The sequence below is a fragment of the Anopheles nili genome, chromosome 2, assembly GCF_943737925.1.
Source record: "Anopheles nili chromosome 2, idAnoNiliSN_F5_01, whole genome shotgun sequence".
Taxonomy (NCBI): domain Eukaryota; kingdom Metazoa; phylum Arthropoda; class Insecta; order Diptera; family Culicidae; genus Anopheles; species Anopheles nili.
The window spans coordinates 19,077,497-19,090,564 of record NC_071291.1 but is presented as its reverse complement, the minus strand read 5'-3'; the positions used below and the strand labels follow the sequence as shown (position 1 = coordinate 19,090,564).

At 45.3% G+C, this 13,068-nt stretch overlaps 4 protein-coding genes across 4 annotated transcripts; 2 read left to right on the top strand and 2 right to left on the bottom strand.

Annotated features, from left to right (window-relative positions):
- Positions 1–2,227: 2,227 nt before the first annotated feature.
- Positions 2,228–3,159, top strand: LOC128721082 (coiled-coil domain-containing protein 134-like). The gene is made up of 3 exons (XM_053814796.1): positions 2,228–2,402; positions 2,552–2,673; positions 2,737–3,159. The coding sequence occupies exons 1-3, from the start codon at positions 2,228–2,230 to the stop codon at positions 3,157–3,159; spliced, it is 720 nt and encodes a 239-aa protein (XP_053670771.1).
- An 84-nt stretch (positions 3,160–3,243) lies between these two features.
- Positions 3,244–3,850, bottom strand: LOC128720033 (nuclear cap-binding protein subunit 2). The gene is made up of 2 exons (XM_053813677.1): positions 3,779–3,850; positions 3,244–3,668 (listed from the first exon to the last, which is right to left on the bottom strand). Exons 1-2 carry the CDS (start codon positions 3,848–3,850, stop codon positions 3,249–3,251), a joined length of 492 nt encoding a protein of 163 aa, XP_053669652.1. The 3' UTR covers positions 3,244–3,248.
- Positions 3,851–4,147: 297 nt separating this feature from the next.
- On the bottom strand, positions 4,148–9,521 carry LOC128731273 (meckelin). Its single transcript, XM_053824383.1, has 8 exons — positions 9,272–9,521; positions 8,160–8,944; positions 6,038–6,667; positions 5,683–5,964; positions 5,459–5,605; positions 4,639–5,400; positions 4,489–4,576; positions 4,148–4,392 (listed from the first exon to the last, which is right to left on the bottom strand). The coding sequence occupies exons 1-8, from the start codon at positions 9,519–9,521 to the stop codon at positions 4,148–4,150; spliced, it is 3,189 nt and encodes a 1,062-aa protein (XP_053680358.1).
- A 780-nt stretch (positions 9,522–10,301) lies between these two features.
- On the top strand, positions 10,302–12,785 carry LOC128731318 (nicalin-1). The gene is made up of 4 exons (XM_053824427.1): positions 10,302–10,582; positions 10,690–10,877; positions 11,039–11,845; positions 11,921–12,785. Exons 1-4 carry the CDS (start codon positions 10,414–10,416, stop codon positions 12,410–12,412), a joined length of 1,656 nt encoding a protein of 551 aa, XP_053680402.1. The 5' UTR covers positions 10,302–10,413; the 3' UTR covers positions 12,413–12,785.
- Positions 12,786–13,068: the final 283 nt, after the last annotated feature.

The window sequence follows — 13,068 nt, the reverse complement described above, 5'->3', positions numbered from 1 at the left end:
TAGCGTTACACAAACTATGGTTTAAGCTCATCGTCATCACGCGCTAGCTATTAGTGGTGTCGTCCGGCGGGCACGTACCCATGTACATACACATACAATATAATCAGCTACAAAACGGCAACGTTCTTCGCGCGGGCAGATCGCGACACGCGTGCGTTAAGGAAGAAACAAATAGGTACGCAAAGTGCACCGGGCGGCGATCGGTGGATGAATCAAAATAGTTTAGTTAACTTAATTGAGTTCGCTGGCCAGGTGCCGGGGTTCGGCCCACCCCAGTTTACATGCATTACATGGTGTCCGTTAGGAGCTGGTGGAAAAATTAATCGACTCATCTGCGAAGCGTACGCAGGGCGGCAGGTATCGTTTGTGTTTAAATTATTTGTTGCTTAATCGAACCGAGAGGACAGCAAGCAAATGGTGCGATCGCTCGCGGAAAGATGATCAAACTAGCTAATCGAAGGAAGGGTTAGGAGAAGTTTAAGCAGAATGCGTACATGTGTAATAAGCCATTTGCGACTCTCTGTAAGAAACAAAAAAAAACGTGAAGATGAAAGTGAAGATACTTTTAAAACGAACACAAAAAAACACATATGTAATATTTATATACACCTTGATTGATTGAGAAACTGTGGAAAGTGAACGAGAAATGCTAGCAGGAAATAAAATAATAAAAAAATGTAAACATCAAGCTCTGTTTAACATGGCTTTTATCATGACCGGTAACATTCGAAACGTGGTACTTTCTGTTGTCGAGATGCGTAGACGATCGTCTCACGTGAGTAGAAGCGAACATCTTCAGCACAAACGCAACCGTACACGGGAAGGAACAATAGAGTACCCTTTTCGTTACATCGATCTTCGGCATCATCGTGTTGTTGGGTGGATGCTGGACGCTTAGCTATATCCATTTGTTCGTAACCGTCCGCCAGTACTGCATTGCGGGTACTTTCTTCGAAGAAAACAGCACCACCCACCAATCCGTACCGGTCACTATCGGCAGGATATTCCAATAAAGTATCATTAATTATCACCCGTCGTCATTAATCATTTGCGCACCTTTCGCCCCCCCCCCCACCCCCCCCCCCCCCCAACTACTCGCACCGTTTGAATATTTGGTCACTGAAATTGGTGTGCCTATAAACCTTTCTCCCGTGTGTTGTGTTCCGAGCGGTTAAGAAAAGGGCTGGTCCCTTTTGCCTTCGCCCGGACGCACCATTAAATGCATCACCGATCGGTCCTAATCAAACAACACGTTGCCGACGATCAGCCAGGGCAGAAAGGTCGACGCCAGCGGAGGGCTGATTCGCTTTGGGGCCTCTGCTTGCTGTATTAATGATCCTGATGCAAAAATCTAGGTCTTAGGGTGGCCGAAACATAACAGGGCAGCGAAATGTTGTTGTGACCTCAGACGATTTGTCGGCCGTTTGCATTGAGGTATGCACAATTTGAAAATAATCGCATGTATAACAAATGGCGCCGTATAACAGGCGCACGCATGCAAAACCAATGTTGTATGCAAGCTTGCGTTGTTCGCTGCTCAGTGGTGGACTGATTGATTAGTTTATTTAAGAAATCATTTCACCATTTAATTGTTATTTTTTATTGCATTTTTCAGTGCATTTAAATGTTTTAACAGAATAAAAAGGAATAACACATTTATAGGAAATATTAGACTTAATTATCTGGTGGCTCGAATAGAAGGCCCAGTATAACAAAACAACACAATACCTAACGCCAAATCAGAAGATTTATCTGAATAAAATAAAATGATATACTTAGCAGCTATGAGAGTAAGGTAAGAAAATGCGATAAGATAAATATACAAGTATATTATTTAAAACATGATATTTGAACAGAAGATTGACAAATTGAAATTGAAATGATTTGAAAACAAATTGACGGAACATAGTCTGACGTGTATTCTCAAGATCGTGCTGGTGTGTTCGCGCATTCGGTTAAGATTGCATTGTTATTCAAGATAAAACGAGCAGAAATTTTGAATTAAAACCTATTCATTTGTTTAATTTTAGTTATGCAAAACAAAAATGAGCTATTGAGATAAACAGTGTGATGAAATAACTTTACTGTTGCTTAAATCAGTGTTCATTTACGTTCAGAGAATTAGTAAACAGTCAAATTCAGTTTTTGCCGGTTGGAGTGTACCTGTTCAGCAAACCCTCAACATCTTTATGCATTTTGAAGATAAATACTTGAACATTATCCTAAAATGCATTTCAAAACATACTCGGCAGTGGATTGTTTATTTGTGCTAATCATAACCTCAACACTTGCCGGGTTATCCGGCCTAGACAAAACAATGTTTTCTCCAATGCACGTTCAAGCAAAAGATGCGGAAAAAGTACCCGAACTTGATTTGAGTAAAATGATAAATGAAAAAGTTTGTATCCTTTTCAAATGAAAAATATTACAATTATTCATGAAACTAAATCATCTAAAACCTGCGAGACACGTCACTGGGAGTTTAATCGGCGGCTTATCGTCTCTTGGTTTCTTATCACATCGTTGTTATCCTTAATTACCGATTCCTAAGATTCAAAAATATTTGTTCGCAAGCGAGAGGAGCATAAATTGCTTGTTAACCATCTTCAGTCCATTGATGATTACGAGAAGCGGTACAAATTGATGAAGCTAGGAATTGATGAAATCATTCGGGTAAGATTGTTTCCCGACTAACGATGCCGATTTTTGTTAAAATATATTTTACTCAAATTACAGATCATTCGGGAAGAAGGAGGCAAGCTCCGAGGCAATAACATTACGTCGGAATCTGAGTTCCCCAAACTCCAAGAACTCATCAATGCATTGGCATTATTTCTCGAGAATACTTGCCTTTTCGGCGAGCTGGTGTTACACTTTCCAGACATGTCCTATCGCATTCTTAAGAGCGTATCGGACTGGCGAAGTCTAATGACTCAGGCTTTAAATTACTCAAAAGCTTTCGATCAGATTTTAGACGATAAATCCGTAGAGCTGCTCGGTCTTCTAAACCAAGAAATCAACGAAGACCAGCGAACGGCTGAATACGTTAATCCCTATCGAGATGCAGTACAATCAGCTCCAAGCGGTAAAGAGAAGTTGAAGCAGAAAAGCAAACTTAAAAAGGGACCAACGATGACTATGCCAAAAACAGAACTATAACACAAATGCCATTCGTAGTTCTATGATTGTTTTTCATTACCTTAAAATATTTATGAGAAATTTACAATATAGTTGTCTAAATATAAAGTCTATTCTCGCATGGACGGGGCGCCTAGTTGTCCCATTTGTACCATTTTGCCATAACCGCCTCGGCCCAAATCGTGATCTTGCCGATACTCGTCTCGCACCTGGCCACCGGTTTTACCACGACCGTATTGTCGCCCCTCAATAAATCCGGCGTCCCAATCTACACGCACGATGCGATCATCCAACCGCGTTCCGTTGATATATCGCATCGCACATTCGGCATCTAATCGAGCATAGTATTCCACAAAACAAAAGCCGCACGGGGTTTTCTTAAATTTATCCAATCCCATTATGATGCGTCGTACATCGCCGCAGCGCGAGAAAAGCTCATGAATCTGTTCCTCAGTGGTGTAAAACGATAGGTTGCCGATGTACAGTGTGCTGGAGAGACGTAGAAGTTTTTCTTGCTCGTGACGTGAGCCCTATAAATTGCAACGTTAAAATAGGGTAAACACTATATAGAGCATGTTCTTCATGACTTATCAACTATAGCGAGCTCACAACCCAAACTAAAAAACAGTAAAATGGTTACCTTAAAATGTTGATCTCGATACTTGCTTAACGCTATTGACGGTGTATGAACGGATGCAATCTGAGAAGACATTTTCGGATGCCTTAAATTGCGGAGAAAATGATTTATAAATTCGCAACGCCGTACAAAATTAGTTTCAATCAAAACAAGCCCAAAGTTGTCAGCTTGACAATTATCCTGACGCTATGTACAGCGCCATCTAGCCACAAATGTTCATAGCTACATCATTACGAAACTTTAAATAAAGTTCTCACAGTATCGTTACAATCTGTACTGCATGTAAATTATTTGTAAGTTAACACATTTTATGAATAAATCGATTGTCTTATACGTTTCGCGTTTTACTTTATTTTAAAAACATTATCTCAATTATATCAAAAATCGTTTGTCGATTAACGTTTTCTTGGCAAGATTATTTTTCAGCACGTAATTCATCACTACCTCAAAGCATTTATACGCGATTCCGATGACAATTATCGCCAGAAGGTAATTTTCGGTCAGCAACACAACGCAGCAGAACAGCAACAATTCAACCTGGAAGAATATGCCTTCATTCCCATAGAACAGAATCTGATCGAATGAGTGGCCGTTATCAATGTAGAAAACGCCCTTATCTGCCAAAAAGAAGTGATTTATTTTATCAATCTCTTACGAGTAGAAAAGTGCACGTGGTCACGGTCACGTGGAATAATATGTCAAGTATAGCTTACTTTCCGTTACGTAACTCTGGAATTCACAGTTCAGAATGTTTTCCAAAATGCTTCGCTCTTGAATGATGTAGTCCAGATCTTTCAGTGCCTGTACGAGAGAATGAATTAAGTTGCTAAAAACCTATAAAAAATTACACTACATGATCTTACATGATCGACAAATGCCGCGAAAAACCGATTAACATTATAGTACGTCAGTATGGTCCGTTCAAAATTGTACTCCAAACGGCCGCCGCCCGGGCTGGTGAAAACTTCGCTCGTGCTCATCTTAGCGCTCCCGATCAATTGCGGTTGGTTCAAGTGTTGATGCGGTCCCAACGAGGACGAATTTCGCAAAGGCGTGATCAGCTTGTCGTAGAACAACCGTAGATTCTTTGGCACTAAAATGGAGTACGTTTGTTGCTCGGAGCCCGGCAACAGACCACGATTTCCGCAAAGGTTGTCTTCCTCGCGCTTGAACTGCATAATCATCGAGCACATGTCCGTGTCGGAAAAGCCATGCGGCGATCGACCGTGGATGTAGTATCCGTACGATTCCATGCTCAGTATGAACACGGATATATTCGCAATGGACGCAACGTCGATAAACTGCTGGATCGCATTCTCTATGAATCGATCATGAAACAGCCAATTGTACAATCGCTGCGCGATGTACACCGTGGTGTAGATCAACATCGCAACTGCTAGGAAAAGCATTTTGTCTGGCGACCCCAGAAACTCATCGTTCCGATGCACATGCAGATGGAACGCATTGGAAGCCCAATTTTCGAAACCCAATATAACAAACGCCAGCACCAACAGGACGAGGTGGGCGAACATGGAAATCTTCCTTCGGGTCGCCAACTCTTGCCATTCGTTCGCGATGAAATAGTTGCGCCACGCCGATACGCTATCGTGCGAGGTGGGTTTTGTCTGAGAAAGAGTGGATACATATTATTCTCCTAAAAACATCAATGCGCATTTAACTCACGTTTGTGCTCGACGCAATCGAAGGAGTGTCCAGCTGGTGCAATCGTTGGCCCATGTTGCCAATATCGAATATCTTCGGTCGCTCCCAGTCGATGAAGAAAATGTCGACGTTAGCCATGCAGAAGAACACACGAATCAGTTTGACAATCTGAAGAGAGGATGCACGATGAAGGATCATTAGGTTACACACAGCATAGGTCACATTTTTTTTGGTCTTACAATTACCTTTAAAGCGAACGCTACATAGATGAAAACTTCCACCACGTTTTGTGCTTCCAGCGGCGGCAACAAGTGAATCGTGCTCTGAGTTTTGAAGATGCAAAACGCGTGCAGCACAATAGTACCTGACACGATCAGGAACACCGCACCGAGGTACGAACCAAGAAAGATGCAAAAGTTCCAGAATATCTCCATGTCGTAGTACTGTTTGCTCTGCCGCAACTTGTAACAGTACGTCTGGAAAACGGCCATAGAAAATGCGAGCAGTACGAAGATCGGGAGCAGAATCTAAAAAAAATGATGGGGAAGGAAAAATGATAACCTCGAGAACTTTAGGAGAAGTATCGCAACAGGTTCCTACCTCCAGCAAGGAAGAATAGCTGTACGCCTTTGTGAATGACACGTGGAACTCAAACTCGACCGTATTTCCCACCTGCGGGACCTGGGCAGCTGACATGTTGAGCAACGCGTACTCCATCCGTACCAGCGGTATGGCGATCCGGTTCGGGTGTTTACCATGGTCCGGATGTAGCCTGAACTCCAACTCAATTCTCTTGACGTACCGGAGAAAGAAAAACTGACTCCTCACGTCAATCTCGCCGAACTGCTTCGGTTTGTGCAGCTCGTTCAACCCCGAAACGGTGTCCACAAGCAGGAACCGCTTCACGAGCTGCCATCGGTCCGGTTCCGGGTCGGCGTTTTGGTTGAAGGCATCCCGGATTAGCACCGGCACCGAACGCATCAGCCTAACCCGCTGCTCGTGATAGCTGACGTACAGCGACAGGAACTCGACCTCGCGGAAGTCCACCACGAGCCTGTTCACGTTCAGGATGCACTTTCGCCGGTAGTTCTGACCAAAGCGTACCCGTTGCTCCTGGCTGACGTCGTACCGTTCGCATAGGTTCAGGTCGGCAAAGCGCATCTCGCGAAAGTGGCGCAAATGGCCGTGCAAATCGTAGCTTACCAAGGTGAAATTGAGCGTGTTGTTTATCTGCAACGATGGTAATCAATCAGGGAAACCATTAGCGAGCAGGTCCCCCAATCAGCATGTGCATGTGCAGTGGTTTCGTGGCGTATCGCAGGCGACATTTGCATGTTCGTGTACAAGGACATTATAGAGTGGACGGCCATACACGACGGGAAGCACTCAAGAGCATGCACGAAAATTACACATCGAGATAATGAATGCTTAAGAAACTAAACCGTGAGCTTGGATTTCTTGCATCGACCGTAGGCGGAACAAAAAGGTCCTTTTAGCGGGTCCTTTTAACATTAACACAAGCAGTTTGATTTACATACTGAAAAACTAAAACGTTCGAGAAGGTTTCATGCTCATTAGACTCAAGCTGTGGAGCTCCCTCTCTCTCTCTCGGACTCCCTCCAAGAACGTGATTGGCATTTCCGGGTGCAAGGATCAAACAAAAACCGAACCTACAACGGGTTGCATGCACGGGAAAGGAACCCGGGTGGTATAAGCTAACCTCGTCTAATATTTGCTCCTAGTAACCGCCATTCCGTCAACAATCGGGGGCGTCGTCAACCGCGGTGTTTGTACCGGTGACTTCGACTCATACCAGAGGGTCCTTCGAACGGCATTCAGCACGGATTCGTCACGGCACCACTCTAGGGCATCGAGCCGGGACATGTTGCATCGCTACATTATGTATGGGACATGTGATTCGATTAAATATTGAAAAAGATCAGTTAGTATTGACCTTCGAAGGCGGTAAAAACATTTACCATCAGCAGGAGACAACACTTTAAGCGCGTGTCCTGGAAACACGCACAGCACAGGACAATCATTCACACACAAGCGCACGCGAAACGATTGACCAGTGTTCCTATCAGGGACAAGGATGTATTATCCTTTAACCATCGACATAGATTTCCCCAGCTCGCTAAACTGTAGAACTTAGCAGAAGTGCAGAACTGGGTCAAATGGAGATACAGTTCCTTAACCTTTGTTCCTGATATGCGTGCCCAAAGCCCAAATCAGCTTCAAGCGCTGCAATAAATTTTGTACAACCACCGTATCCAGGACTCACCACGGGGGAGCTTTATTTTGACCCACATCTTTTGTTGCTGATTGGTGTGTTGAGGTGTAATTAAAAAGGTAAAGAACAAAAAACTGTTACCATTGTTTAAATTAATCTTAGCGCATACATTATCGCCAACGACCGCAATTGGTCGCTCGTATGCTTGTCCCCAAAAACTTATGTTGTCCACGCCGTCTCTTGCCACCTCAACGCGGTTTATGCAAAGTTCCAAAAGGTCACGCAACTGAGCCGACGCGATTTGTCACGACCGAGCGTGGGTTATTAAAAGAACGATCAATAAGGGGCCAGTTGTTCGTACCGGAAGTACGGAGAAACGAGTTTCACTTTTCAGCACCACGCGGGAGCAGGATTTAGTGGCGCGGATTTGCGTAATGAGTGCGTTACTAAGCTACAAAGCACCCGGTGCGGGCGTGTTACCTTTCGTACCTGATTTTTAGCATCACTATCGTAGCTGAAGTCCAGATACTTCTCCAACAGCTCGCTGACGTACTTCCCGCGGCGATAGAATAATCCAGGCCGTGCGACATCTGGCCCCAACTTGGGTCCGGTCCCGCCACCAGCTCCATCACCCGCCAGGTAGCTTTGACTCGCACTGACCACACTGGGGACACCACCACCACCCAACCCAGCCGCACCAAGCGCGGTCAGATCGTACGTTTGGAAGGTGTAGAAAATGGCACATGGCGAATGCCGGTCCAGGCTGTAGAAGCTGAGAACGCATAGGTTCGCCAAATGCTGGCAATGCTGCATGCTTCGCATCACATGACAAAACACCATTAGATACTTGACATTTTTGTACACGTTCACGTTCTGACGGTTCTGGTGCAGGAACCGGTTCAAGCTGAACGCCGGGAAGTGCTGTACGTCCCGGAGCAGTGACAGGGGTATGCAAAAGTTATGAGCAGCTCGCGGGTCAGCAATGCCGGCACCATCCCGCTCGGTGTACAGCACGTTGGCCTTTAGGTCGCATTCGCACACCGACCGTTCGTTGCCGGGTGGGAAGGTTCGCCGCCGTTGGTACACGGTTCTGGTGGATTTGGTCGTATTGACGATGCCTACTTGGATGGTTTTGCAGAAGTTCACCGTATCGAATCGTTCGCCGGCGCTGAACTGGGCGAAAAATTCGCTCACATTTTGGCAAACCGGGCGCTGAAGGACACTGTCATGGTCACGGGTGGCTACCGATTGGTCGTTACACGCACAGGATAACTCTGGAAGAAGAGGAAATAAAAGGATTTGAAGCATCCCCAGATAAGGGAGGAGGGCGAGAATTCAAATAAGCCGTAAGTTTCAAAAGCGTGCTAGTAATTAAAGAACAACATATTTATCGTCTGCATAGGCATTTCGTGGTTGGATTCGAATCTGGAACACGATGAAAATTTAGAGCAGTGCCAATAGGAAAGAGATGTCGCTCGAAGGACACTTCTCTGCGATCTCCACAAGCGAGTTTGTTGAAGAACTTCGATCCGTTTGATCGATAAAACGTCGCTAAGTTCAAAATTTTAAATCGCCAGTTCGTAGCGGCAAATATTACTCACTGTCTTTGGCTGGTACCAGGTGTAATCCGTCGTCGCACAGGCTACACTTCAAGGCGAAAAGATCGTAGTACTCGTTCGAGCGACAGTCGTCGGGCGTGGCGTAAAGCTGCACATCATACGTATTGTAAAAGTCCGCGTTTGCTGCGACGAGTAAATTGCCGCACGTGAGGATCAGTAAAAGTAATGCCTTCCAAACCAGCACCACAGCTCCATGCTCCACGGCAGGACCTCCCTGAACGAACGAATCCATCATACGCTCACTCTAGTGTCCTGACTCAGGTGCACTGCAATCGTTCATTGTACGCTCCACTTTCGAAGCGCTTTCACTTTCACTACTGTTCCTCGAACCAGTCGATGAAACGAACGTATTAACCCGAAAGAACTGTGAACCAGACTGCACCATGCCTTGCAAGGACCCTTGGAAGGACCCTCCGAACAGCAGGAGAACCGAGCATGTAAACATGGAAACATTTGTTTAGCTGCCGTATCCATGACGACCAATTTGGAATGCAAATACTAGCCCCAGTAAAATCATAAACAGTCGAGAAGCTCACACAGTGCGCATATTTCGATTGAGTGCGGCCTGATAATCGTGACAATGAGCTAAACTTTTTTCTAATATACGCTTATCACACAAACCCTTTTCAATTCAAGCAATAATCGTTGCATAATTTTAAAACATAAAAAGCTCACAGCGTTAAAGATATCACGTGTCATCATAATCCACCATTTTCCATTCAACAATCAACATTTTTTATCGTGTCACGAGTATCTTTATGATTAGCGAAAAAAAGTTCATTCTCAACGGTCAATTCAAATTTCTACCTTGTTGGTTGTTGGACAAGATGACGGATATACAACATGCTGTCCGAGTTGGATGTCAATATTGACGTTCCGGCTCCAAGTTATCATTTTTTTTATTGTGTCGGTTTTTCATTTGTAAATTTTCCCACGACACGGACAGAAGGTTTTCCTTCGAACTTTCTTCACTGAAAACGAAAAACAACCGACTCCATTTGGCTTCCATCGGGCTTCACGAAAGCAGGGTTCTGCTAGTGCCAATCACCGTTGCTGCTCGTGTCGAGTAAGCGTCCGAATTACACTTTCTTTCTCGAGTGACCACAAGAGTTACGAAACTAAGGATGTTCGAAGAAGCGGATAACTTCGCCGATCTGTTCCGCGGTGGACTGCCGTACTATCTGCTCATCACTCTGCCAATCCTAATCATTTGTTCGTCCAATCCGGTCCTTGCCGCTAGTGAGTTCAGCGTCCAGCGTATGTCACAGTACGATGTTCATGGTGTTGCCTACGGTAAGTCAGTGCGCCCTAATGCGTTGAGGTTAGGGGAGTTCGGATGGCTTAATTAATGTTTGATTAACGTTGATGGGTTAACGCATTGTCTGTCCCTTCTGTTGCAGGTTGCCGGGCGTCAGCGTTGAATTTGGAAGCCAAATCCCTTTACACATGGCAAACGTCCCGGCACTGTGTGCTGACCCGGTTGCAAGACATGACCATTGACCATTTCCGGGAAATCCGTGCTAAGGCAGGTGGTCTTGTGGTTCTGCTGCCGAAAGACACAACCGCCCTGAGCTTGGAGGACAAGCAGGTGAGAAATGGTAGAAAGTGTCGTTGCTCTTGAGAAGATCCCTGTAAGCCAATTAGGTGTTAACGCGGCATTGGTGCAGAAAATAGAACAGAGCTAATTCGATTAGACTGCGTTTTCGGGGGCTTCAATTCAGTTTCATATGTACGATTCCCTTTTCACAGCATATCCACCTACTAGAGCAGGCGATGATGGTGCAAGACGTGCCGATTCCGGTATACCTGTCCAAGTACGACCCTAAGCTGGATGGCATAATCGATGAAGTAACACGCACCACCGTGCGCAGCAGCAAACAGAGCGCACCTAAACGTGATTCGGCGTTCAGCGAGATTTTTGGGTCGATATCCGCCAACGGGTATCAGGTGGTGGTGTCTGGTGCGTCGCACGCGGTTAACAAACAGTCAAAGATACCGATCATCCAAGGAGAGCTGGCCCCGACGAAACCCGGCACTTTGCTTGACAGAGACAATAAGCTGCCGCTAATAATTGTAACTGCGCATCTCGACACGTTTGGACTGACCAACACGCGGCAAAGCAACGTGGACGTAGCAGTGTTAATGACGCTCGTTGAGCTGTTTAGTAAATTGCACGCGAGCATCCCGAAGTATCGGCTAATTTTTCTGGCATCGGAATCAGGCTTACTGCTTAACTTCCAAGGCATGAAGAAGTGGCTCGATTCGAACTTGGATGAGAACGTGCAGATCCAGCATGCGGAATTCGTCGTATGTCTCGATACGATCGGCAAGTTGCTGGCGAACGAGAACATTTTCATGCACGTTTCCAAACCGCCAAAGGAAGGCACATCGATGAACGCCTTCTACAAAACGCTTCGCGTCGTAGCCCAGCGATACGGCAACGTTACCGTTGAAGGTGTGCACAAAAAGATCAATTTGGCGGACACCCTGCTAGCGTGGGAGCACGAGCGATTCAGCATGAAACGCATGCCTGCGTTTACCCTGTCCAACGTGAAGGTGGGTGTAGCCCTTGCTTCGCCATATGCAGCGATCTATTTTGCACAATGGGTTTCAATGATTTTTGTTTTGTAGAATCACAAGGACCCAATGCGCAACACCATCTTCGACGATGACACGATCGAGGAGCAGCTGGATGCGCTTGAACGCAACGTGAAGATTATTGCGGAGGCATTAGCAAGCCATATTTACAACGTGCCAGCCGAGGACGGCGCTGCCGGGGAAATTTTTACCGGCTCGATGGCCATCAGCCGAGACCAAATTAAGCCCTGGCTGCACATCCGTTCGACGCTCCAGAATAACGATCTGAAGTACGCCTTCGAGAAGTACCTGCGTAACGTGAAAGTCTCCTACGAAAAACCCGACGCCCGGGAGCCGGACTTCATGTTGTACGACGATCGGGAAGCGTTGTTGAACATCTACAACGTAAAACCGGCGGTGTTCGACCTGTTCCTCACGTTCATGATCGCCGCTTACCTGACGATGGTCTACTTTGCAATCTTCCACTTCCCTAGGCTGTACGGATTCGTGTGTCGCATGACGGTAGTTAAAACCAAAGTAAATTGAAATGAGATCCTTGCGCTCGGAGCGATCAGGCGATCATCGCGGTTAGGGCCGCTTACACTCATCGATTGTTTTTTTAGGAAAGGGTAGTAAGGTAGTTTAGAATATTTGTTCTGTTTTTTTCTTTTCCCTATCGAATCATTAGCCGTGCTCCCATTCATTTCGCTAGGCGTTGATTTGTACCATACTCGCCTAGTGCATGTCACCATACCCATCGGACGTTAAGTGTCGAAATCGGTTCTCTGCATTCGTTCATGGTTGGGCGTATTCGGATTATTTATGTATTTCGTTCGAGCAAGGTTGAATTTCTCGTATGGAAATGATACCATGCTGCTCTTCATGGTTAGCATTGAGTGACGAGCAATAAAGAAATCAATAAAACCAAATACATCCGCTAGTCATTATTTGAAAGAATTATCATGAGATACACTGGCTTGAATTGTGATGCTAGGAAAAAGAAACAATAAATGCACAAAATTAGTGTGCTCCGTAGACAAATAGTCTTTAATTTTCCCTGACTCGTAATTCTTATCTTCAAGTAGAAAATATCCGGTTAACAGAGGAGAATGTAAACAATTTTGAACATTTGTTCTTTAATTGTCAAAGGTTCATCATTGTCGAACCTGTCTAGTCAAAGACCAAGGCTACTCTATGATGCG